Source organism: Electrophorus electricus, chromosome 19, assembly GCF_013358815.1.
Source record: "Electrophorus electricus isolate fEleEle1 chromosome 19, fEleEle1.pri, whole genome shotgun sequence".
Classification (NCBI taxonomy): Eukaryota; Metazoa; Chordata; class Actinopteri; order Gymnotiformes; family Gymnotidae; genus Electrophorus; species Electrophorus electricus.
The window spans coordinates 1,812,632-1,835,583 of NC_049553.1; the positions used below are offsets into that span (position 1 = coordinate 1,812,632).

The 22,952-nt window shown below is 36.4% G+C and overlaps 1 protein-coding gene across 2 annotated transcripts in view; it reads right to left on the reverse strand.

The window, feature by feature from the left end:
- LOC113591648 (macrophage mannose receptor 1-like) overlaps positions 1-22,952 on the reverse strand; it is a 36,999-nt gene that overhangs the window by 11,595 nt on the left and 2,452 nt on the right. Inside the window, exons 4-22 of one of the 2 annotated variants that reach the window (XM_027032243.2) lie at positions 21,680-21,835; positions 20,610-20,723; positions 20,297-20,437; positions 19,988-20,170; positions 19,339-19,496; positions 19,096-19,209; positions 18,536-18,651; positions 18,286-18,434; positions 16,475-16,671; positions 15,715-15,830; positions 15,395-15,470; positions 14,435-14,579; positions 8,982-9,020; positions 8,643-8,809; positions 8,475-8,539; positions 6,292-6,392; positions 6,061-6,200; positions 5,810-5,918; positions 5,352-5,524 (exon numbers count right to left, since the gene is read on the reverse strand). In XM_027032243.2, the coding sequence (XP_026888044.2) occupies positions 5,352-5,524; positions 5,810-5,918; positions 6,061-6,200; positions 6,292-6,392; positions 8,475-8,539; positions 8,643-8,809; positions 8,982-9,020; positions 14,435-14,579; positions 15,395-15,470; positions 15,715-15,830; positions 16,475-16,671; positions 18,286-18,434; positions 18,536-18,651; positions 19,096-19,209; positions 19,339-19,496; positions 19,988-20,170; positions 20,297-20,437; positions 20,610-20,723; positions 21,680-21,835 (2,459 nt within the window). Of the gene's footprint in view, positions 1-5,351; positions 5,525-5,809; positions 5,919-6,060; positions 6,201-6,291; positions 6,393-8,474; positions 8,540-8,642; positions 8,810-8,981; positions 9,021-14,434; positions 14,580-15,394; positions 15,480-15,714; positions 15,831-16,474; positions 16,672-18,285; positions 18,435-18,535; positions 18,652-19,095; positions 19,210-19,338; positions 19,497-19,987; positions 20,171-20,296; positions 20,438-20,609; positions 20,724-21,679; positions 21,836-22,952 lie in introns of both variants that reach the window. The other variant, XM_027032242.2, reaches the window with a different exon arrangement.

Below are 22,952 nucleotides of genomic sequence, written 5' to 3' on the forward strand. Positions count from 1 at the left end.
CTCATGGAGCTCCATGACCAAAAGACAGAGTCATGTCACAGGTCAGATCAACCATTATCAGTGTGTCTTCAACTACACACATCGCAAAAATAACATCTGTTTATTTCACTGGTCAGTAAAAAAAATCTAAGGTGGCTATATTGCAGTTTTAGTCTTAAATGAGTCAAACTAAGATAGATTACAGACATTTAGTTAACATTATTTGTGTCTTTTGAAGTATATGTGATACTTGAGCAGACCACAGACAGTGACTTTTGCATTTGGTGACATGTTGGTGTCTTATGCTTATGAAGAACTGTAAGTTACAATCCTGTCCTTATCCCACTGAGTTATCTCACTTCAGTTAAAACTTGTGAACATGCTGGTAGTCATCTGTATTATTTTTTATATTTTACTCTAAAATTCTACCATCAAAGAAAAGTGATAGGCTGCAGGAAATGCATGTAGTACACACTGGTACAAACATACTATTTTGAGAGACATTTCCCCCAAACTTTGTATAATTTACATCAGTTGAGAGTGGAGAGAATGGGTTCTGATCAATTAAATTGTAAAAAAAAATAAATGTGAAACTCAACACTGATCTACCTTTAACCTTTCATATGTTTTCTTCCAAATTGGGTGATGCCAATTCTTATGAATTTGCAATCATAATGTGATATTGAATCTCTAAAGTTCAATAATGTTTATAATGATTTGGTTTTTCTATAAAAAGGATTATTATCCTTTGTTTATTTATTTTTATCATTAAAGGAATAAGACCTTGAGGTCTATGCATGATACTCTACTGCCAGAGCTGGCTGTAAACATGAAGATCTGCATATTATAATTAAAAAACTAAAATTAAACTGATAACTTTTATTTGAGCAATTTTCTATCAGAATATCTACTTGAATTCCACTATAAGGTGATCTTTATAACAACACTGATTATTCTGAAAAGCCATCCTTGAGCCTTGCCAATCAAAATGCAAAGTTGCTTTACTGATCCCTGCTTAGTGAGAGTTAGCATGTATTATCAAACACATAATACATGCGAAAGTGGATGAAGTAGCAAGAATTAGTAATCATGTAAATAGCTGATAATTTACCTAACATGCAAGAGATTAGACTGTGTGTACTGTATAAGACAGCGCCAAGGGCAGTCCCAAGTCTGTCTGAAAAATAAGGAGTATTGGGTGTGGGTCTAGCAACAACACACTGTAAAAGAAACTCTTGCATTAAACAATGGTGATAAGACCTTGAAGAGGTAGGGCCTTTATTTAGAAGGATTTATGATGTGCTATGGTGAAAGCCGGTATCCTTTTCCTGACTAAAAAAACACTAACCATAGGCACATGAAATGTGTGGACAATGGTTGAGACAGGGAAAGTAATCCTTCTAAAATTTGAAAAGAAATAAATTCTTTTTTAAGCATATATATTGCCTCGAGATTTCCTGAGCATATTTTAGTTGACTCAGATGAAATAAAAGATAAAGACATCATGGTCAGACAGTTTAATAAGTATTTTATTTGTATGAGGTCTATATTTGATCATTTAAATGAAAAAATATCTGTCCAATGTTATGCCACTACTGTACATCGACTGATGGAAATCTGGATTTTTTATTTTAAACCTGTTTCAGTTACTACTACTACCAACTACTGCTACTATGGATTATGGCAAATGACCTCATTGGTGCTTTGTACAGAAAGCAGCATTGTGATACTCTCATTTATATGCATGCTTTAAGCATAGCATTAGGATGTACAAGAACTCCAAACTACAATACGGTCATTAAACATTGCTCTGCTTATCTTAAAATTAGTATTAAATGCTCAGAAAACAAAGTTCATGATCTTTTCAGAAGTTTGATTATGATGACTTTTGCATTTTTACATCGATGCTAAATCCACTGAAAGATTGACCATGAATCTAGTTAGAAAGCTTAAATGAAGATTGGAAATGGAAATGATTTATTTTAGAAATACATCTTTTTTTCATTTAAATGCTAAGAAAAAAATTTCCTGCCTGTGAATTATATATATATATATATATATATATAAATAAAATAAAAAACTGCATTTTTTATTATGCATGCTGGACATGGAATAAATTGCAGAAAGATTTAAAACTATAAACATTCATAAGTGCATCATAATTGAGGTGGTAAATGAGACGTGGTTGTTTTTCTTGAGAGGTCTTTGAGTTTAATTGGTTGTATAGTATGTTATGTTGTCTATGTTGTATTTTATGTCATCTATGTTGTATTTTGATATGTTATGACTCTGTGTGGCTGCTATCCTGGTCAGGTCTCTCTAGTAAAAGAGTTTTTGAAAAATAGCTTTTTTATCTCAATGGGATTTCCTGGTAAAATTCAAAATAAATAAAAAATGTGGAGCTACAAACTATCACTCCTCTGACTTTGCAAAATAAGGTGGATGTATTCAGGACAACGGCGGCAGATGACAGGCAAGCTGGCCACAAGGAAGATGGTGCACAAAACACTAAAGGCATAGTATTTATGCTAAGGTGCTTATTATATGGGAGGCAAGAGACGCACGACTCAACAGCATAATTTACAATGAAGAAGGGACTGAGGATAAATGTGGTCCTGGGCCATGCTCCAACCAATCATAGCAGTGAAGACATCAAAGAGCACTTTGAGCAGGCTGAGACACAGAGACATTGATATACTGATGGGAGACCTCAATGCCAAGATTGGAACAGATAACACTGGATATGAAGAGGGGAAACATGGCCTCAGGGACATGAATGGAAATGAGGAACGTTATGTTGGCATTTGAGCCCTGAACATGATTGGAGGTGTGTTCCCATATAAGAAGATCCATCAGGTAGACCATATATGAATCTGCAGGAAGTTCATGAGATCATTGATGGATGTCTGAATCAAGCACCTTATGACAGCAATGCTTAGGCTAAACCTTAAGACCTGGACAAACCATGAGAAGCAGAAAGCAAAATACAACTATCTGAAAAATTCAAGGGTGAAAGAAGTGGATGATATTGCAGAAGACTAGAGTGAGAGGCATCTCGTAAAGATACCAGTGTGTTGACTAGGTGTAAAAGCTGTGTGCTGGTATAAAGTGTCGTTGAGTTCTGAAATGATGTAAAAGCTATGTGTTGTTGTAAAGTGTCCTTGGTAAAGTGTAACTATTTATTCAGTCACCAAAGATGGAGGACCTCAGCTGATGTGAGAACTACAGAGGCAATGCTCTGTGCCTGTGAAGGTGCTCAAAAAGATTATAGTGGAGAGAATGATGGGCCCAATGGACCATTTATTCAGTCACCATTTATTCAGTCACCAAAGATGGGGGACCAAGCTTCAGGCAAGGCTGGTCATGTACAGACCAGATAATAACATTGCAGATCATTATAGAACATTCCATTGAGTGGAACTCTCCACGATACATCAATATTGTGCACTATAAGAAGGCGCATGACAGTGTGAACTGAGCAACAATATGGAAACTGATAAGACACTATGGTGTTCCAAAAATACTGTGAACATGTTACGACCTTGTTTGCTCATGGGTGAAGCCCTAAATTAAACCCGGGGATTATGCAAAACCAAGACAGTTTCAATCTCAAAGAAGTTTACTTCATCACAAGTGGTGAAACACAATATTAAAAGCACAAAACAGCAAGAACGATAAAAAGAGAAAAACCCCAAAAGTAACCAAAGTAGTATGGAATCAGGATGGGGTAAGGTCAACACAATAAACAAAACCTCCTATAACCCCCAATTCTCTGGTTTCTCTTCTAAAAATAAAGAAAACAAAAATAACAAATCTTCCCTGACTGCTTAATGATGAACTGGTGAAGGATAAGTGTCTACTGTAATCACATGGCCTCTACTGCTCAAGACAACAAGGTGCACAAGCATGCTCAAACTTCTCTTTATATTAAAAGGGTAGGTAATCATCCCTTCAGCCAATCAGATCATCCACATTTGAGGACACCTTCAGAACTGCAGAGATGCTGTAACACTTATCAGGGGTGAGACAAGAAGCAGTATTAAAGTGCAGGATAGCATTTAATAGAAAACTGGAGAAACAAGTGAAAAACAAAGCAATCAAACAAATGGCTAAAACAGATGCCAAACACTAGATAACTAATAAAGCAAACTAAACAAGAAGCTAAAAAGAAGGCATGGGAAAAAAACAAACAGGATAACATGAACAAAAAGATGACAAGAACAATATAGGTATGAAACTGATGGTAACTTACACAGGACAACTAGAACAGTATAGCAACAATAACCGACAACTGAGCATTACAAACACAGGGCTAAAATAGACAGATTAATAAGGAATGACAAGACACAGGAGAAACCAATAACGGGATTAAGAATTCGCATGAAAGAATGTCATGTAGAGTGGTGCGTTAGGTACAGCAGACAAGAAGCTTCAAGGTGAAGACAGAGGTCAGGCAAGGCTGTCTGTTCTTGCCATTTTTATTCCTGATTGTATTACACTGGACTATGAAGATAGTAACCAACAAGAAATGAAATGGAATACAATGGAGTCTATGAACTCAACTAGATGATCTCCACTTTGCTGAAACCTGGTATCACAGCCATCGACAGATGCAATTAAAGTCATCAGATTTCCCACCAATGCAATCACAGGTAGGGCTGAAAATTCAGAAGGGAAAGATAAAGGTCCAGAAGGTCAACACAGACTGTGAAGACCCAGTCAGGATGGATGGAGAACCCCTGGAAGAAGCCAGTCTTCACCTACCTGGGAAGTTTGGTGGACAAACAAGAAGGGTCAGAAGCAGATGTCTAAGTGAGAATAAAGCAGGTAAGGGCAGCATTCATCCAGTTCAGAAGTGTATGGAACTCCAAGACCATTGGCTATTCTACCTTGAGCCATCTCTGCAGCTCAAGCATAAAGTCAGTTCTACTGTACAGTACAGAGACATGGAGGATGAAAAAGGCCACACTGTAGTAGATCCAGATATTTGTAAACCAGTGATTGTGATAATTTCTCAGAATATACTGGCCAGAAATGATCAGCAATGCTGCACTTTGGCAGATCCTGCTGAGATCATGGGGATGCCTGGGTCACATCATTTGAAAACTAGACAGTCACAGACATAGTCACTGACATGGAACCCTCAGGGGAAGAGAAACCAGGGAAGGCTGAGGAACACCTAGGGTGTGACCTCGATGCTGATGCCAGGCATATTTTGGAGGCAGATGGAGGCAGCTAGTGGCAGCAACACACGACAGGAAGCACTGCAGGGCTCCCCTCCTATACTCCAGGAGGAGAGAAAGGTTTAGATAGAGAAACTGTATATACAAATGTGTAGAAGTAGGAATTTGTAATTGGCAAAAAGGACTTGCATGTGATCCATATGTTCTGCTGTCATGTGGGACTGACACTGGATGACCTTTGGCCCAGTTGGTGAACCGGACACTTTTGCCATCCGTCCACAGGAAGTGCATCTCCCAGTTGATATCATTCAAGCCAATCCACACGTCATCATGTGTATTGAACATCATGGTAGTGAGGAATGCTGAGAAGATAAATTTCTCCTTTAAGTGAAACCCATCAGAAATCATTGAAGATCTAACAATAAATATGTTTGAGAAATAAATGTGAATTCCCCAAAGTTTAAATTATAATTTAATCATTTTTAAAATAATTTACAGAATTTTCCAAAGATAGCTGGAAAATAATTCCATGATTAATGTTTATGTTGTAAGATCAAGCAGAGCCATATAATTATAGTATAGTATATTTAGACTGGCCAGAAAAAAAAGAGTTAAAAAGAGTTTTTGAATTTTAACTTAACGTTTACCTTGTTCTGCTTGACTCCCAATGGAAACCAAGTTGCCTCCTAGAGAGATGCAAAATTGCCGAGCATCATGCCATGTTCGCTCATAATCTTTCCCTAAAAATTTATAACACTAGAAAGAAATTAAAATTGTGTTGTCAATTTTTGAGGCATATAGTCATAAAATGTGTGCTTTTCTGTTTTGATTATTTATTAGGTTTTATTTGTTTATAGTTTTACCAATCTATAGTTTCTATAACTGAGAATTCACTTACTTTTCCCTGGAAAGAGACCCATTCAAGAGCACAACCTCCTGTTGGTGCAGTTACTGGTGGCATTGTATTTGGAACGAAATTAATGCTTCTTTTACAGATAGAAGGTAATGGTATTCCACAGTTGATATCATTCCAGAAGCCTGATTGATAAAGATGTTTGATGTGTCCTCAATCGTACTTGGCAATATCTGGCATTATAAAACAGAAACTATGTAGAAGAATTGCTCTTACCCATATCAGTGTACATGGCTACACAGTTCTCATCGTTGTTGGCAAAGTTTGGTTCATTTTTGTTCCATGCTGTAAAGACAACTGGGGAACCATCTACCCAACTGAAAGAAAACAAGTATTTAAACACCACATAGAAAAGAACAATTCATTTAGCAAACTGTTTGCAAATGCTCCATAAATGGTGGTGCTGCTCTACTAGCGACCAAGACTCGTGTGCTGTTTGTTATCTATGTTGTAATGGTTTTTTTGTTTTTATTCTGCTGACTTTACTGTTGATATGTTCTAAAAGTCATATTTTAAGTTTAAAATGATAATGTTTGTGCTAGGTGCTTCTTGTTTGGAAACTTTTTACAATTGGCCAAACAATTATGGTGTGTAAAGAGACCATGCTGTAACAAGGTTTTAGATAAATGTTATGGGAATATTAAAAATGCCTACACAGCTATGTCTAAACTTGCTCTAGAAAATTATGATAATAACATTTAATACCAGTAAGACTGTACTCAAAAGGAATATGCTCTTGACTAAGACTGTGACTGTATGGAGGGAAGATGCCACTTCAAATAACTATATTATCAGATTCTCTGCTGATACTGCTATTAGTTTTACTCTCTATACGAATTATTAGTAATTAGTAATTCACACGACTATATTATGAAATTATCTCACATTGCTATATTAAGTTTACATTATAGCAATTCAGGCACATTGCATTTTCAGTATGAAGTTAAAAGATTTGTCCAGTGGTGTACAAATAACTGTCTCACATTAGATGTGAGTAAAACAAAGAAGATAATGTTTGACCCATCAGTAGGAGACCACACTCAGGTGATCATTCACGGCACTCCCATTAACCAAGTATGTTCCTATAAATATCTAGGTGCCCATTTCGACAACATTTTACATGGAAAACTCATATTAATGGTTTGTGTTTGTCATGGAACGCTTGCCTCTCACGAGTCACATGGTTTGGCCCACCACATGCAGTGGGAGGGTCTTGTTTGTTTATTTGTAACCACACCTGCACACACCTGTACCTGGTTAGTGTTTTGTTTTTGTGTATTTAAACCCCTGTCATTGTGTGCAGTGCTGCCGGTCATTGCCGTTGTTCAAGTTCATGTCGTTTAAATGTTTGTTCTCATTGTCAATGTTAAACATATTCATGTTCACCACTTGTGTTTTATGTTAAACGTATTCATATTCATGTTCACCGCTTGTGTTATATGTGAGTGCCATTGTCTTTGTATATCAATAAATATCTGTCCACGTCGATGGAGTCTGTGCATCCTGCTCCTCGCCCTGTGGCACTCGGGCCGTCACGGTGTTCCAAATTACAGAAGGCAGTTTAGAGTGTATGGAATTAATGAGAAGCTTATGATTTTATTTTATCGGGGGTGTTGGCAAGCTTAATTCATTATGGGATGCTGGCATGGTTTGGGAGCATATTGTTCATTTAAAATCTCAGATAGTAAAAACTGGATTGAAAGTCATAGGGAAAATAGAATACAAATCTCTGCAGGCCATCTATGAACACGTTACTTAATGGAGCACAGAAAATAGTGGCAGACCCATCCTACATTAATGTAGTCTGAGTATCAGCTTTTACCTTCTGGCAGAAGATAGAGTGCCAAAGTGCAAATTAAATCATTTTAAGAATTCATTTGTGCCTGCTTCAATTCAAAATTTAGATAGCCACATCTAGGGAACTGTGCAATTTTTTAGACCATTTGCTTTGTGGTTTTCTTTTAAAGCTATGAGGTTGTGCAATATTAGAAGGATAATAAGTGCAGTAAGTGTAAACTGCTTTAGAAGATTGCTGACTATGCAAACTCTGACAACTCTGAGGTTTAGTAGGGGTTGGCTGCACCATAACAGAAACTGGGGAACTGCATGACAATTGCAACAACAAAGATTGGTGTGGTTGCTGAATTGTCCATTATTTGACAGTTGTATAGCTGCTGAGCTGTGCAATGATTACAGGATTGTAAACAATTTGAGATTTTTGATAGATTGTGAAATGTTACCATGTGGAACTCAAAATGCTGACACTATGGAATGTGTATGTGAACATGTAACTGTGTGTTGAGTTCACGGAACATTTTGCCTGTGGGACAATAAAGTATATAGCATCAAATTATCATCATCATCATTAACCTTCATTGTTATTAGTTGGGTAATGTTACCTGAATGATTTATCCAATGCAACTGTCATTCCGATGTAGTACAGTTTGTCTGAGCTCCTTGAAATCTGCAAGAAGGAATTTAAAGAGCATTATGAATGGCAACACCATTATCATTATCTTTTACAATAAATATACTTAGAATAAAATGACTCAGACTGGGTCCTTTACCTGTTTCCAAATAAACTTCCTCTCAGTTTGGCCAGTAATGACAATGAGGTCAGAGTGGTTTTTTTTGCAAAAGTCACGAGCATCTTCCATTGATAGAGCATTTTTATTGATGAAGTACTGATAACCACTGAACTCGATCCAGCCATCAGCAGTTATGTTAAACTCCGCTGTGGAGTGGAAAGGATACAGGAACACCCAGACACAGAACATTTCATTAACTAAAAACAGGTTAAATGAATGACCTCTGAGAATTTGAAAATCATATTATTACTGTTAAGTCCATGAAGATACTATAATTTAAAGATGTGCAAAATGCACAGTGAAGGTTAAAGTTACTACCTTGGGGGACATTTGTAGGTGGTGGTTTTGGAGTTGTACCTGTAGCACAATGGTGTAGCCAGAAATTAATTTCCAGGAATTAATTTGAAAGAAAAATACTAAATTAAATCACACATCAGTGCAATACTAAAAGCAGTTGATGCATCCAGTATTTGTCATTTAGTTAAATCCTATCTACTGTCCAAAAAAAATTAATTGGAGTAGGATAAAAAATATGTTTATGCAGAGGTGGGTAGTAATGCGCAGCATTTACTTTTAAACAAATTTTAGGTACTTTTAAGAGCTACTCCTTTACACGAGTACATTTACAAGTTAAAAAATATCTTCACTTCATTAATTCATTCATTTATGTTTCTCCTGTTAGATGTTTAAAATTTTATTTTAATTCAATGTACACTTGTGTGTTTTGTTCATCTCCTTTCTCCACGACCTGAACTGTAAAGTGTGGAAGGATTACTGAGATCCCTAAAGGTAAGTTAGCCAACTAGATATCAGGAAGTAGATTGGCATAATGAATAGCGATCAGGCAAGATTTCCTGCACAGGACAAAAGGGCAACCCTGTGCTATGGTGCACAATAAAATATATTAAAAGTAGCTAGATAGTACACATCTGCTTGTGAAATCAGAGCTCTCTCCAAATGTTCAATATTAATATGAAAGTATAATGTTGTAATGTGATGACATCAAGGAAATTGATGAAAAACAATATCTAGCTAGCTGCGTAAAACTGTAACGTGTAACTGTTAAAGGTAGGATGCACTTGCTTAGAAGTGACTTTTATTGAGGGCAAAAACAAAATACATCAGGAGAACATTCCAGGACCAAAAAGCCAGAGCAAGCAGTAAGCAAAATAAATCCGCAGTACATTATCACAAAAGGAACAGAACACGAAATCTAAACATAAAACAAATAGGTGAAGGAATGGAGCAGGGAAAACCTAGCAAACACAGGAAAAGGAGTGATGGAACCAAAACGAGCAACAGAACCAGAACAGCGAACATGGAGTGTGGGGTGGAGAAAATTAAACAGAGGCTAAACAAGAACAGAACCAAAAGAAAGGAACATGTGCCTAGATGTTGCTGTGGAAACCCCAACGACAGCAGAGGGGCAACCGTGACATTAAACTATCCTACAAGCAATAGAAAAAAAAGTTACAAATGTACCCATATAACATTGAAATTATGGGTTTTTTTGTAATTTTTGGTTGACAACCCACATTCAATTATAAATCAATGTAGGTCCATGTTCCTTTCTTTAATTGGTATTCCATTTCTAATTCTAAAGTAGAAAAACAAAAAAATTGCCTTTATCATTGATTCATGCACTGAAATGGAAGAATCAAGAAATGGCTCACTTTTTGTTTTTTGTTTTTTGTTTTTTTATGCACAAAAAATAAGCATTTGCCCCAATTTTTTGTTATGGCATTTATGTCTACAAAAACAACATAGGTTCATTGTTTGATTGAAAATGTGGGTGGACCTAAAACGCTGGTTGTATGCCATTGGCCAGCCTTTGAGGCCATTTGTTTTTCACAAAGTGGTCTAACTAAAACAAGAGTCCTTCTCTTAGCGCTGTCTGCGGGTCTGAAGGGATGTTAGCATTACTTAGCAACACCAGAAGGAATCGTCCATAATATGAAAATTGTAAGACATTTAGATACTTATATATGAAATGCTAGTGTGTTCATATGCAAATATCACTATGTCTGTATCTGCTAAAAACAAACAAACAAACAAACAAAAACAAAGTGGATGGCTGCTATATTTAACTGCTCCTGGTCAGGTCATGCAATTATAAACATTTGACATCATCAGTTTGCACAGTGGTAATCTACAAGTTATCAAGGCATGAGTGACATCAATCCTGTTCATTGTTTATTATACTATGTGCCACACACAGCAAATAAACAAAATTCATGGTCACCTGTTTCTTTCTTTTAGGATAGACAGGGAATTGATTAGGCCTAATTTTGAAATGTTTCATTAAATCAAACAGTTGTATAAGGGGAAGCCAATCACAAAAAGTAAGTTATATCATGTTTATATCATTAGTCAACTTTCCATCCATTGATATTTGTTTAATTTTTTACTAAAACACTCAGCCAAATTCATATAAATGAAAAATTAAACTGTTTAGTTATGCAGTTTTATTATCTTGTGCAGCCCAGTAAGCCTAGCAATCGTTCACATCGCACACGCCAAAAAGAAAACTTTGAATTTAATATGTTTGCCATTTACTTTTAATGTAAAATACTGATTCTGAGTAGGCGACACATACCTTCACTAAAATAGTTTCATTTTATATTTTACATTCCTGACAATATCTGAATATCTGAACAATTTTCTCACAACTAGCAATATGTTTCCCCCTCTCTGATGCTGCTGTTTGATTAATGCATTAAAACCATTCAAAATAAACAAATGTCCCATTTATCCTGAAAGACAGATGCAGATGAGTATGTATTTTGTTTACACTACTTGACACTTGTGCAGCACATAGTTTAAGAAACAATGGGTGTCCCTCATTAACAGGCCTGATGTGCGTCACCTAAATTTGGCGAGCCTGAACTTGACCAAGTTTACCACTGGTAATTTAAATCTTTATATCAACCTCAGACATGATATGAGCATAATCTGTTGAATGAAGCAGACATCCAGTTTGTGCTTTTTGTTTATCACAAATACATTTTCATTAGCAGATATGTGCATATTGGTAATTGCAAAAAACGTGTGTCATATATAATGACACAAATGTATTGAAGCTTGTACATGATTCTGTCTTGCTAAGCAATGCTAGCTCATATCTGCATGCAGCATAAACTGAAGGACTCTTATTTTAACTGGAGGGCTTTGCAAAAAAAATAAGTGACCTCGCATGCTGGCCAATGGCATTTCACATTAAAAAAAGTTTTGTAGACATACAAATTTGGACAATTTCTTGTTTCATCTTTAGCCAGTTCTCATTTTTTTAAATTTCCCATTCAGTGCAGGAATCAAATAAAAGTGGCCATTTTTTGTTTTTCTATTTTAGGACTAGAAGTGGAAAACCAATTAAGGAAAGGTACATAGACTGTCAAATTACCACATTTTGAATAGGTTTATCCATCTATTTCATATTTTCTGAAGGTTAATCTAAACAAAAAAATGGAGTCCGAAATCCGTTGAGCTTTTTTTAAAATAACCAAATGTAACATTAATTCCACATCTTATTTTCAATGTTCACAACCATTTAATAGTTTAACCTGCTACAATAGCCCATGTTCCTTTTGTTAATTGGTTTTCTGTTTATAATCCTAATCCTTTTTCATTGTTTTACACTCCTGTCAACATCTGAAGCTAATGCTTTGTTTTCTCTGCTGCAAATGTTTGATTTAATGTACATGAAGCATTTCAAAATTAATAAATGCCCCATCTATCCTAAAAGAATGATGTAGGTGACCATGAATCTTGTTATTTGCCATGTGTGTGCCACATAGTTGTCTGTAATAAACAATGGTCTTCCTCATGAAGCTTGATATCAATCGTGCCTCGAAGAGGTGTCAATAACTTATAGACTCGGGGATCCTGAGCTTGAGTGAGGTTACCACTGTGCAAACTGATGAAGAAATCATATGTTTAAAATTGCATGACCTGACAAGGTGTGGTTGAATACAGCAAACATCCACTTTCTTTTTTTGCAGATAGAGTTAGTGATAATTGCATATGAACACAGTAGTATTTCATATATAAGGACCGAAATATCTTGCAATTTTCATGTTACACACAATTTCTTCTAGTGTTGCTAAGCAAATCTAACATTCCTTCAGATCTGCAGACAGCGAAAAGTGAAGGACAGTTATTTCAGTCAGAGTGCATTGTGAAAAAATACGTGACCTCACAGGCTGGCCAATGGCATACAACGAGCACTTTAGGCCCATCCACATTTCCCAATCAAAGCATGAACCATATGTCGGTTTTGTAGACTAAAATGGCATAATGAAAATTGGGGCAAATTCTTGTTTCTGCTTTCATGTGCATAAAAAATAAAGACTGCGCAGTTTCTTGATTCTTTGGTATCTGACTCAGTACATGAATAAAAGATAAAGTCCTGTTTTTCATGTTATTTCTATTTTAGGATTAGAAACAAAACCAAATAACAAAAAGTACAAAGACCTTTGACAAACATACTCAAAACGTATCTCCTTTGAATTATTTTACCTATAATATATCCTTAGTGAAGCAGATTGCCAAAGTAATCTATTATGTAGGTTAGGTAGGTTAGCTAGTTAGCTATCTAGTTAATTAGCTAAATAGCTACCTGGCTAATTTATCTTTGGCAAACTGGAAAATAAAAGGACAAACTTGTTTTCTTAGGTAAATGGTGCAATATTCACTGGGAAGATAAGATAGCTAGCTAACATTTAGGTTAGTCTTTATTGGCAGGTGCTAGCTAGCAGCTAGCAATACCCAGGTGTTTTACTACAAAATATGAATTAATTTTGAAATGCGATTGTCCATGGAATTTTAGTTAATTTTAGTAATTGTTCTTTATTAGCTAGTCAGCAATCTATGTTGACCTAGCTACTGGCTAGTTGTATTAGTGCATTAGACAGCTAGCTAGCTAGTTTGCGCAGAGAGGGTGATTTTACTATTTGTCAAATGTCTTCTTTTAATTTTGTCTTTAGGTACTTTTTAATTTGCAGGTTTTACCAAAAATGTTAATAAACAGTATCTTAAATGTTCCATTTCTTTCTGCTTGTCCACAGATATACATCAGTTATTTTCAATGTGAGTAAAATGGTATTTTTGCACCTCCTTGGAAGTAAACTTTTTTGCATTTATGCATTTGTGCAGATTACAGAATGGGACATTTATGCTTTAGTTTATGCTTTAGCAAATTTCCTTGACCAATTGATAAATTTTTCATACTTATTTATTTTGTCTACATCAGAAAATTTGACTAAGGTCATTCAAGACTAATGATTCCTGTTTATCCAGAAGACATTCTCTGGGAACAGTCAAATAGGATTTGCTGATATTGTCAAAAAATGGTTGCAATATGCGCCAGAGAAGTACCCGGAAGAATATAAATAACAGGTAATCATTATTACGTTTGATTGAGCAATGAAAAATTAAATTTCAGAAAGTGCAGAAAGAATAAACTAATATAATTTCCAGTGGTTTGTTTATAAGGTAGATAGAAAAAAGTAGCAGACCCTCTTGACCAGTGAATTTCAATGTTCTACTGTTGATAAATGTTCTTACATTAAATAGTTTGAGTGTTTTATATTGTCTTATTATCATCATCAGTATTTGTAGTAGTATTATTAGTAGCAGTAGTACTAGACTACTATTAGTAGCATATTTTAGTATATATAACTATGATCACAGTAGATATAATGATTTGTTTGGCAATCCTGGAATGTGTAACATGTCAACATAATGTATCTCATTCTGTTTGGTGGGACACCTACCCAAGCTGATCTGGCAAATCCAGTCATTGTAGGCATCGCAGTCCCTATCATTCCATTCGCATCCATGTTGTAAAATAACTTCCACACAATGCTCATTATTATTGTAATTATTGGGTTCACCAGAGTTCCAGTTTTCATAATCTGACTAGCATGCAGAAACAAATACAATAGAGAATTCAATTCAGGAGCACAAGGCATAAAAAAAAAAAAAAACTTAATTAAAAAACAAAAAAAACAAAAAAACCTTGATATACAAAAACTCACACATAAGCTATATTTGCAAACTGCTGCACCATTTCTGCCAAAGTAAATCCAAAGCATTACTTACTTTTACATTTAATACTCTTATTTATAGCAACTTACAATTATGTTACAGAAACTGTAGTGTTAGGAAACTTGTCCAAGGACTCTTATTGGTATAATGTGGTGCACTTGAATCTCAGTCCCCCATGGGAGAGAGGCAGCAAGTTGTCACATTACCAAGCCTTTAAACATAGCTCAAGATGCAATTTTTTTTAATCTTATTATACTACAACTAGACAAATATAGGATAAACTGTGCAACACTTAAATGTTGGAAAAGATGGTGATAATGGTGATAATGATAAACTGAGCAATATGTAAATAAGATAATAATCCAAAACAATGCTGGTCTGTAGTATGGGGTAGGTCAATACCACACCATGAAAAAAAGGGTTTGATGATATTACAATACCATAACAGTGAAAGCTGATATTCATCACTAAAAGTATTCATTTCTTATCCATACAAAGTCATGAATTATTAATTGTTATCTTTGTTTTGAACATCAATGGTACTCAGATGTAGTTTCTATAACCATGTGTATATAGTTTTTATTAACGTTTTTCAAGTTATGTCTAATTACCCACTCAAATAAAAAGCAAAGAATACAATTCTATAATGAGACGGTGAAAACAATAAAAATTCAGGACAAACTCACTGGAGTTCCATCTGTCCACAAAAAGCCAGTATTAGCATCCAGAGAGGAAAACCCAATCCATGCTGTGTTCCAGATACTATTATAACTTACAAAGGACAGTAAAGTAATTATCTCAAGGAATCACTGTAAATAACAGTACTTAGTAATCAATAATAATTTTGTTTATCATTAGTAAATATTTTTACTTTAATTTAATAGTTATAATCACTATTGCTACTGACAATTTTATATGACTTGTAATATATACATCTTATATATTATTATAACTGCAAATTTCAAAATGCTTGTAAAATAAAGCATTGTATAAAAATATCACTTACGGAAGAGAGTTACTTTCACTTTCAGAGTGCAAGCTTGCAAGGTCACCACCAATGGCTCTGCAGAAATCACGGGCTTCAATCCATGTTTTCTTATTGTCAATTTCATTTTTATATGCCTGAGGAGTGTAAAGTTTTGTGTGTGAATATGTGCATAATGTCACGTCAGCCGAACCCCAAGCACACTACAACACCCAACATGCTGTTCCTCACTTGGCTAACAATGCAACCAATCATACACATTTCTTTAGATCCTCATCACCAGAATGTTGACATCACCTGTTTCTCTACATTCAACTATATATAAACCTGCCTAGAACTTACCAGTATTGCAAAGTATTGCCACTAGTTTCGACTGCTTAGCGAGTGTTCTTTCCTTATTTTCTATCCTGTGTATCGATTGTTTTTTTGCTCCTCGGACTTCTGATTTTTGCCTGCTCCTTTTTCGGAATAGTTTGCCTGGTTTATTCTTGCTCTCTGGTTTTTGACTCGGACTGTTTACCTTTATGATTTGGATTACACCTGTCTTGGCTTTCCTGGTTTTGACCCTGGCTTGTTCACCCATCACGAATTTAGAATACAATAAATCCATCACTCTACATCCGTGAGTGTCTGGCCTTGCTTGTCCTATCACACATAACTTTTACTATTCCGCTAGAAATGAAAGTACACTGATGTGTTCATATTCAAAATCAGTGTGTGTGTGTGTGTGTGTGTGTGTGTGTGTGTGTGTGTGTGTGTGTGTTGTGAGAAAAGATTTTACCTGAATGCAATTGGCAGAATCTTTTTTGATCCAATCGGAGGGGCAGCTGAAAGGTTGTGTCGTAGCTGGCACTTTAGTGGTAGTAACACCTTCTGCTATTTTCTTACAGATGTACTTCTGTTTCTGATCACAGGAAATTACATCCCATAATCCTACCGAGGTCCCGGTTAGCATGGCAACACAACCCTGGTGCTTATCTAAGTGTGGTAATAACACAAAAGACCCTAATAATACATGACTCAAAAGACACTAATAATAATACATGACTCAAAAGACCCTAATAATACATGACTCAAAAGACACTAATAATATTATATGACTCAAAAGTATCCTTGGCAATTCCCATTCACAGTGTTTCTTTCCCAAATGCATATTTAGAAATATTTTAAACAAATATAAAGTATAACCCAAAGAATGCGCTCAACATATTCTGTGAGATTAAAATCCAGAAATTGAGTTTCAGAGTGTCCTCAAACTCCACAACAAAGTAAATACTGGGTCTTTAAATATTTATGGACACAAATCATTCCACGACTTTGAACCACATGCAAAATGTGATTTAAATGCATTATACTTTTTTTAAGTGTTTCTGGATGAAACATACAGTATTCATTATAGTCCTATCACAATTCTATGATGTTCTACAGCATAAGGCAGACCTGGGCATTGAACGGCCCGCGGGCCACATCCGGCCCTCTAACTATCTCTGACCGGCCCGTGTGAGATCGTTGGAAAATTTGAAGTCAAAAGTAAATGTGTAACTACGACACCTATTACACTGTGATAGGTGTACGAAATCAAGGACTTTGACAAAATATGACTACACTGCCTTCATTTTGAAGGCAACTGTTTTGTTTTTGTTTTTTAAATTTGCGTCTTCCACTCAGTTCGCTTATGCACCTTCAATTCAAACATCTCAATAAATGAGTTAGATAGCTAGGAGTTAGCTCTTAGCCAAGGTTAGCTGTTAGCCCTTAAATATGTTGGCTAATGTTAAAAAAAGAAAGCTTGACGTCAGGACCAGCTTTGTAATATCACACAAAATTGCAAGAAACAGTAAGCCATTTTCTGATGGGGAGTTTGTCAAAGAATAGTTGGTGGACTTTGCAGCACTAAAAAAGAAGCGTTTGCAAATGTGCCCCTCTACTGGCAGAACAATCTACTGGCAGAGCATTTCAAGTCAGTATCACTGCTGGAGTTTTATTCTTCTCTCAAAGAGGAAACCTTTCCACACATAAGGAGGCATGCTCGGAGGATGTTAGTTCTCTTTGAATCTACCTACCTATGTGAACAAACATTCTCAGTGATGAAGTTCAACAAATCCAGATACAGATCCTCTCTCAGTGATGATCACTTGTGTGCTGTCCTTCGCATATCCACCTCAGATATTCAACCTGACTTTAATGCACTTGTTCAAGCCCAAAATAGGCTAGATTTCTCTCAGTTAACATTTTTGTATAAAGTTAGTGTGATGCTGGCCTTTGAAAAAACAGATTTTCTTGTGTAAAGTTGTGATGCTAGTTTTTTTTTTAAACGCTGCAGAAGATACTCATTTTCAAAAAATGTTTGTTAAACTGTGCTATAATTCTGTGCTCCACATTTTCATGTTATTGTAATGTTTCATTTACTGTATTTTTATGAATGGATGGTATATATACTGTATACAGTATATAGGTATTGGGTAGAACTGAGTTAAGTATATTAGTCTGGCCCTCTAAAACCATTCCAATTTCTCATGTGGCCCCATGGGAAAATTAATTGCCCACCCCTGGCATAAGGGGTAAACGTTATTGTATTTTAAATCTACGTACCTGGCATTCCTACATTAAAATGTGTAAATTTGAGTATTTCCTTATTTGTCCACTCAAAGTGATCAGCTTGTTCAGTATTGGACAGACCAATCCAGAAATATTTCTCAGATCGTAGACCAACTTGGCTGATAAGAAAAGCATTCTCATATCTAATAAAACAAAACACACAAATGATATGCATATCACATATACAAGTGATTTCAAAAGCAGCTGAATTAATTATAATGTAACAAAGTCACTGGTAAATTACCTGTCATTAATCTGCACTAGGTCAGCTCCCTGCTTACCACAAGTCAATTTGGACTCATTGAAGGTTTTGGCTTCTACAGGAATGCTATAACAGAAAGAGCTAAATCTGATCCAACCCTGCAGAAACCACAGAAACCAGGATTTGTCTTAGGATGCATTATGGGATTGTATTGAATCATTTGTTAATGTGCCAAGACCTATCAATGTGGCTCAAGGGCTATAGTTATTGGAGCGCAGTTAAATGTTAATTAAATTTACAGCATTTAGTTGACACCTTTATCAAAAGCATCTTACAATTATGACTAAGTACACCTTGAGCAATTGATTGTTAAGGGCCATGCTCAGGGGCCCAATAGTGGCAACAGTGGGGCTTGAACTGGCAATCTTCTAACTACTAGTCAAGGACCTTAACCACTGAGCTACCATTTCTGTCAGTTACACCAGCAACTGGTGTGGTGCCTTCCATGCTCTTCACCTTGCTGAGTATATTAGAAGTCAAATCCCTTTTAAAGGTGTGTGTGTGTAAGAGTGAGAGAGAGAGTACAGAGGTGTATAACTCACAGTGGGACATCCTGGACTGACCAACTCAGGTAATCCCGCAGGTTTGCTGGAGGCTTTCTTCTTACAGATGTAGCCATGCTCTTTGTCACACATATGGTCTGCCCACTTCCCCTCCTACAGTGTCATAAGAAAAATCACTTCTAAGACTGGCAATCAAAAGAATTTTTTTGCTTCACATTTCATCTGTGTAAAGTGCATGTGGAGTGATGGGACTTGTATGGTAGATGAATGAGGGGCTTGTACCTTTCCTTTCATGAGAACACAGTCCTCCCTGTGGTTTACTGCATGTGAAGGTTCTCCCACCACCCACATGGCAAAGGTAACGTGGGTTCTGTCTGACCATTCAAACAAGTTCTGAGTCTTCTGATCATTTAGGCCTATCCATAGCTCATCATTGGGCACTAGAGAACACAGAGACATACACATGTAAGAAATCACAGGAGGAGGGGATGCGATATTCTATTCACCCAAATCAGAATAGTTAGTGAGCAGAGTTGTAGTGTAAACTGAGAGGATGGTGTGGAAGTGTCAGTTTGAATGTGTATAATCAAAAGGCTCAGTGAGTATCACCCACTGTAATATCACCCACAGAAACCCAAACACAATGCCCATATCTGCCATTATCTGAAAGTAACGGCTTTACCATCAAACTGCAAAAGTGAAATCTGTCTAATTTTCTCCATATTGAAGTGACTACCAAAATGTACCAAATCCAAATATAAAAAAAATTTAAAATACAAAAAATGTAACAGTGAGATTAACTGAAACTATTAATTATGTAGCTGTTTTATTTTAATACATTTCTGTGTGCTTATTTGTGTACATGCTTTGTGTGTGTGTGTGTGTGTGTGTGTGTGTGTGTGTGTGTGTGTGTGTGTGTGTGTACTCTTACAGTATCCACTCTGTGATATGAGAAAGCTGTACTCCTCTATGTTGTGAATGCTGGCTAGGTCTGCTCCTTCTTCATGACAGGCTGCCAGGGCGTCTTTCCACATCATTTTATTATGCTGGAGAGAGTAACAGTGGCCTGCATATGGCACCCAGCCAACTGGGCAGAAACTGAGCTGATCCTTACCTACCAGATACAGACAAACAGATGCCAACACACACACACACACACCAATGAAAGATGGACTTTGAAGGATGACACATGTTAACTGGTATATATCTGTTGTTTTATGTTTGTACCTGTATGTCTTACCTATTGAAGGTATAATGGCAATGGAATTCCCCTTGCGGCAAATGTAGCCCAGTTTCTTACTACATGCCATGCTCTCCCATTTGGACGCTTTCCCAGCATTCAGTGCTGCACAGTTCAGTCCAGGCTCCAGCGAGGGGTGGCCTGAAGGGTGAGGGAGGGGTGTTTTTTAATTTTGAGATTAATTTGAAGATGTTTATTTAGTCTGTGTGCACATGTTTGTTTTGTTTCTCCCCATGTGTATGTGTGTGTGTGTGTATGGGTGGGCCGGATGGAGGGGCTGGGGGGAGTCCGTCCGTGTGGCATGTACCCCTACCTGGAGCCCAGTTCAGATATCTGAAGGGATTTCTATTGCTCCATTGCCAGCCACTTTCAAAGTCCAGACTATTTAGTCCAATCCACAGAGCAGAGCCAAGTATATTGATTAAACCTGTGAAAAGACAGCAAAGCACAACGTGTCAAGAATATTCTTTTTAAAGAAGCAATAAGTCATTTTACCACCAAAAAGTATCAAACAATATTTATGAAAGTGATTATTTATTATTTTAAAATGTATGTCTATAAAGTGCAGTTGACCTAAGAATCAAATTGTAGTTTTTAAAATGAGCCAGTTTTGCTCCATGCTTTATGCCCTACAGTGGGTCCCCCACATGGAGACATCTGTGTTTAAAATAGATTTAGAACAGAATCCTGGAAACACAAAACATGAATCTAAGGGTGTGTTCAGGCTTGGTAGCTTTGGGTCGATTATAAGGAACCCTGGTGCAGTTGCTCTGTTAGTGTGGTTCATTACAATAAGTGTGAATGCTTCCTTTTGAACCCCGGTGCACACCAAATAAGGGGACTGACACCGCTTGAGCAGGTGGGTCTCAGTCTGTTTCTAAATTAATTCTAGTGCGGTTTGTTTGAAGTATGAACACAATACGAACCAAAGGCATCTAAATAAACCAAATACAGGATGTGATGTCACCGGATTCGACACTAAATGCACTGCAACACAAAAGAGTGCATTGAAAACAAAAAATGTTTACTATTGCAGTTTGGTACAGGCATCAGAAACATTGGCTTCTCTTTGCAGCATTGGTATGTGCAGTGGAGGAATTTTTGGCACTGTTTTGACTCCTTTATCCATTTTACCACCTCTTTCTATATTCTCAGATGGTAAAAAGACTACCAGATTAACACAACTCCAATATGTGAATAATGCCCATAGACTATATCATATCATTTGAAGAATCATTGGAAAAAAGACTTATTGCTCCTTTAAAGAAGACTATGTCACCTGTGACTGCATGTCACCTCCAAAATATGATGTTGCACGTTTGTGTGTGTCCTGGTGTTCTGGTGTTGCTAGGCTATACTAGTGGGCTTTGAGTGGCTATGTACCTGAGATGTAGGTCTGTTCATGCAGCTCGATGATGCTGAGCAGGTCAGCATCTTGCTGCTGGCAGCTCTTGCGTGCCTGATGCCAGGTCAGCGCTGACTGAGTATTCATCTGGTATAACACACCAGTGACTGGGTCAGTGTTCCAATCTGATATAGCTAGAGACAGAGAGACAATGAAGAACACAGACAGACAGAGACTTTACTCACTTGACATTTGACATGATTGAATGAGGTCATTCAAGATGATTAGGTATTTGCTTTAGTTGTTTCTTTATCTAATGGTTTTATTGTCCACCCATGACCACCTGGCCTAATTATTGTTTCACTTGTAATAAATATTAATGTCAAAACAAGTAGAATTGGGAAATCCTCTAAAACACATCACATATAGCTAGGGCCCGGTGATATGACAAAAATTCATCAGTATTTATTAGTATTTATTGATGATTTGATTATGCTGCCAGTTAGAAGAGTATCCTGATAATGACTGAAGCCTAAGAAAACCAGTGTTCAGTAGTTAAACTTGAGAATATAGTTTATTTGTAAAAATAGAAAGATGTAAAAAGTTAATAATGCAAACCTGTTTTATCTGCCTTAAAAAACTAAAAGCTGTGACTATTATCACAAATTTCCTTTGCAGGGCTGCAAACATATCAAATAATTGCAGAGGTACAACCAATGGCCCTGGCACATATATACGTTACATTAATTATAATATAAAGTAATATTAATTATGTATTGGGTTTACATCTTTCAAATGTTTTAAATGTAGAAATCTATGTAATAGGTGCAAAATGTAAAAATTGTAAATCAGTCATGATGCTACATCTGAGCTTGTTATATCCTTGGTGCTTTTTGATTACTTTTTATATGGCATAAAATTCGACATGCTTGATTGTTGTTTTGGCATAGCCCCGCTATCACTGCTAAAACCTGTGGACAGACTAACATGGGCCACATTTTCATACTCTCAGTGTGGTCGCTGGGACCTTTTCAGGTGATAAACATCTTAGTTTGCACTGACCTATGACATATTTTTAGTTTTAATCTGAGCTTCATCGCTTTTCAAACTCCTCCCATATAAATGACGTTGTGGTAAATTTGTCAATTTCCTCAGCCTTGGAGGACATCGCAAGTTTACTTTTGCTTTCGTGCCCCTCAAAGGTTCCACTATTTTTTTTTTTCCTAGATTCTACAGCTTTCTTCAGTGTCACTGGCTCAAACAACTCTCTTTGGTAGGAAATGGACATGTACTTTGATATGCAAGCCAAAA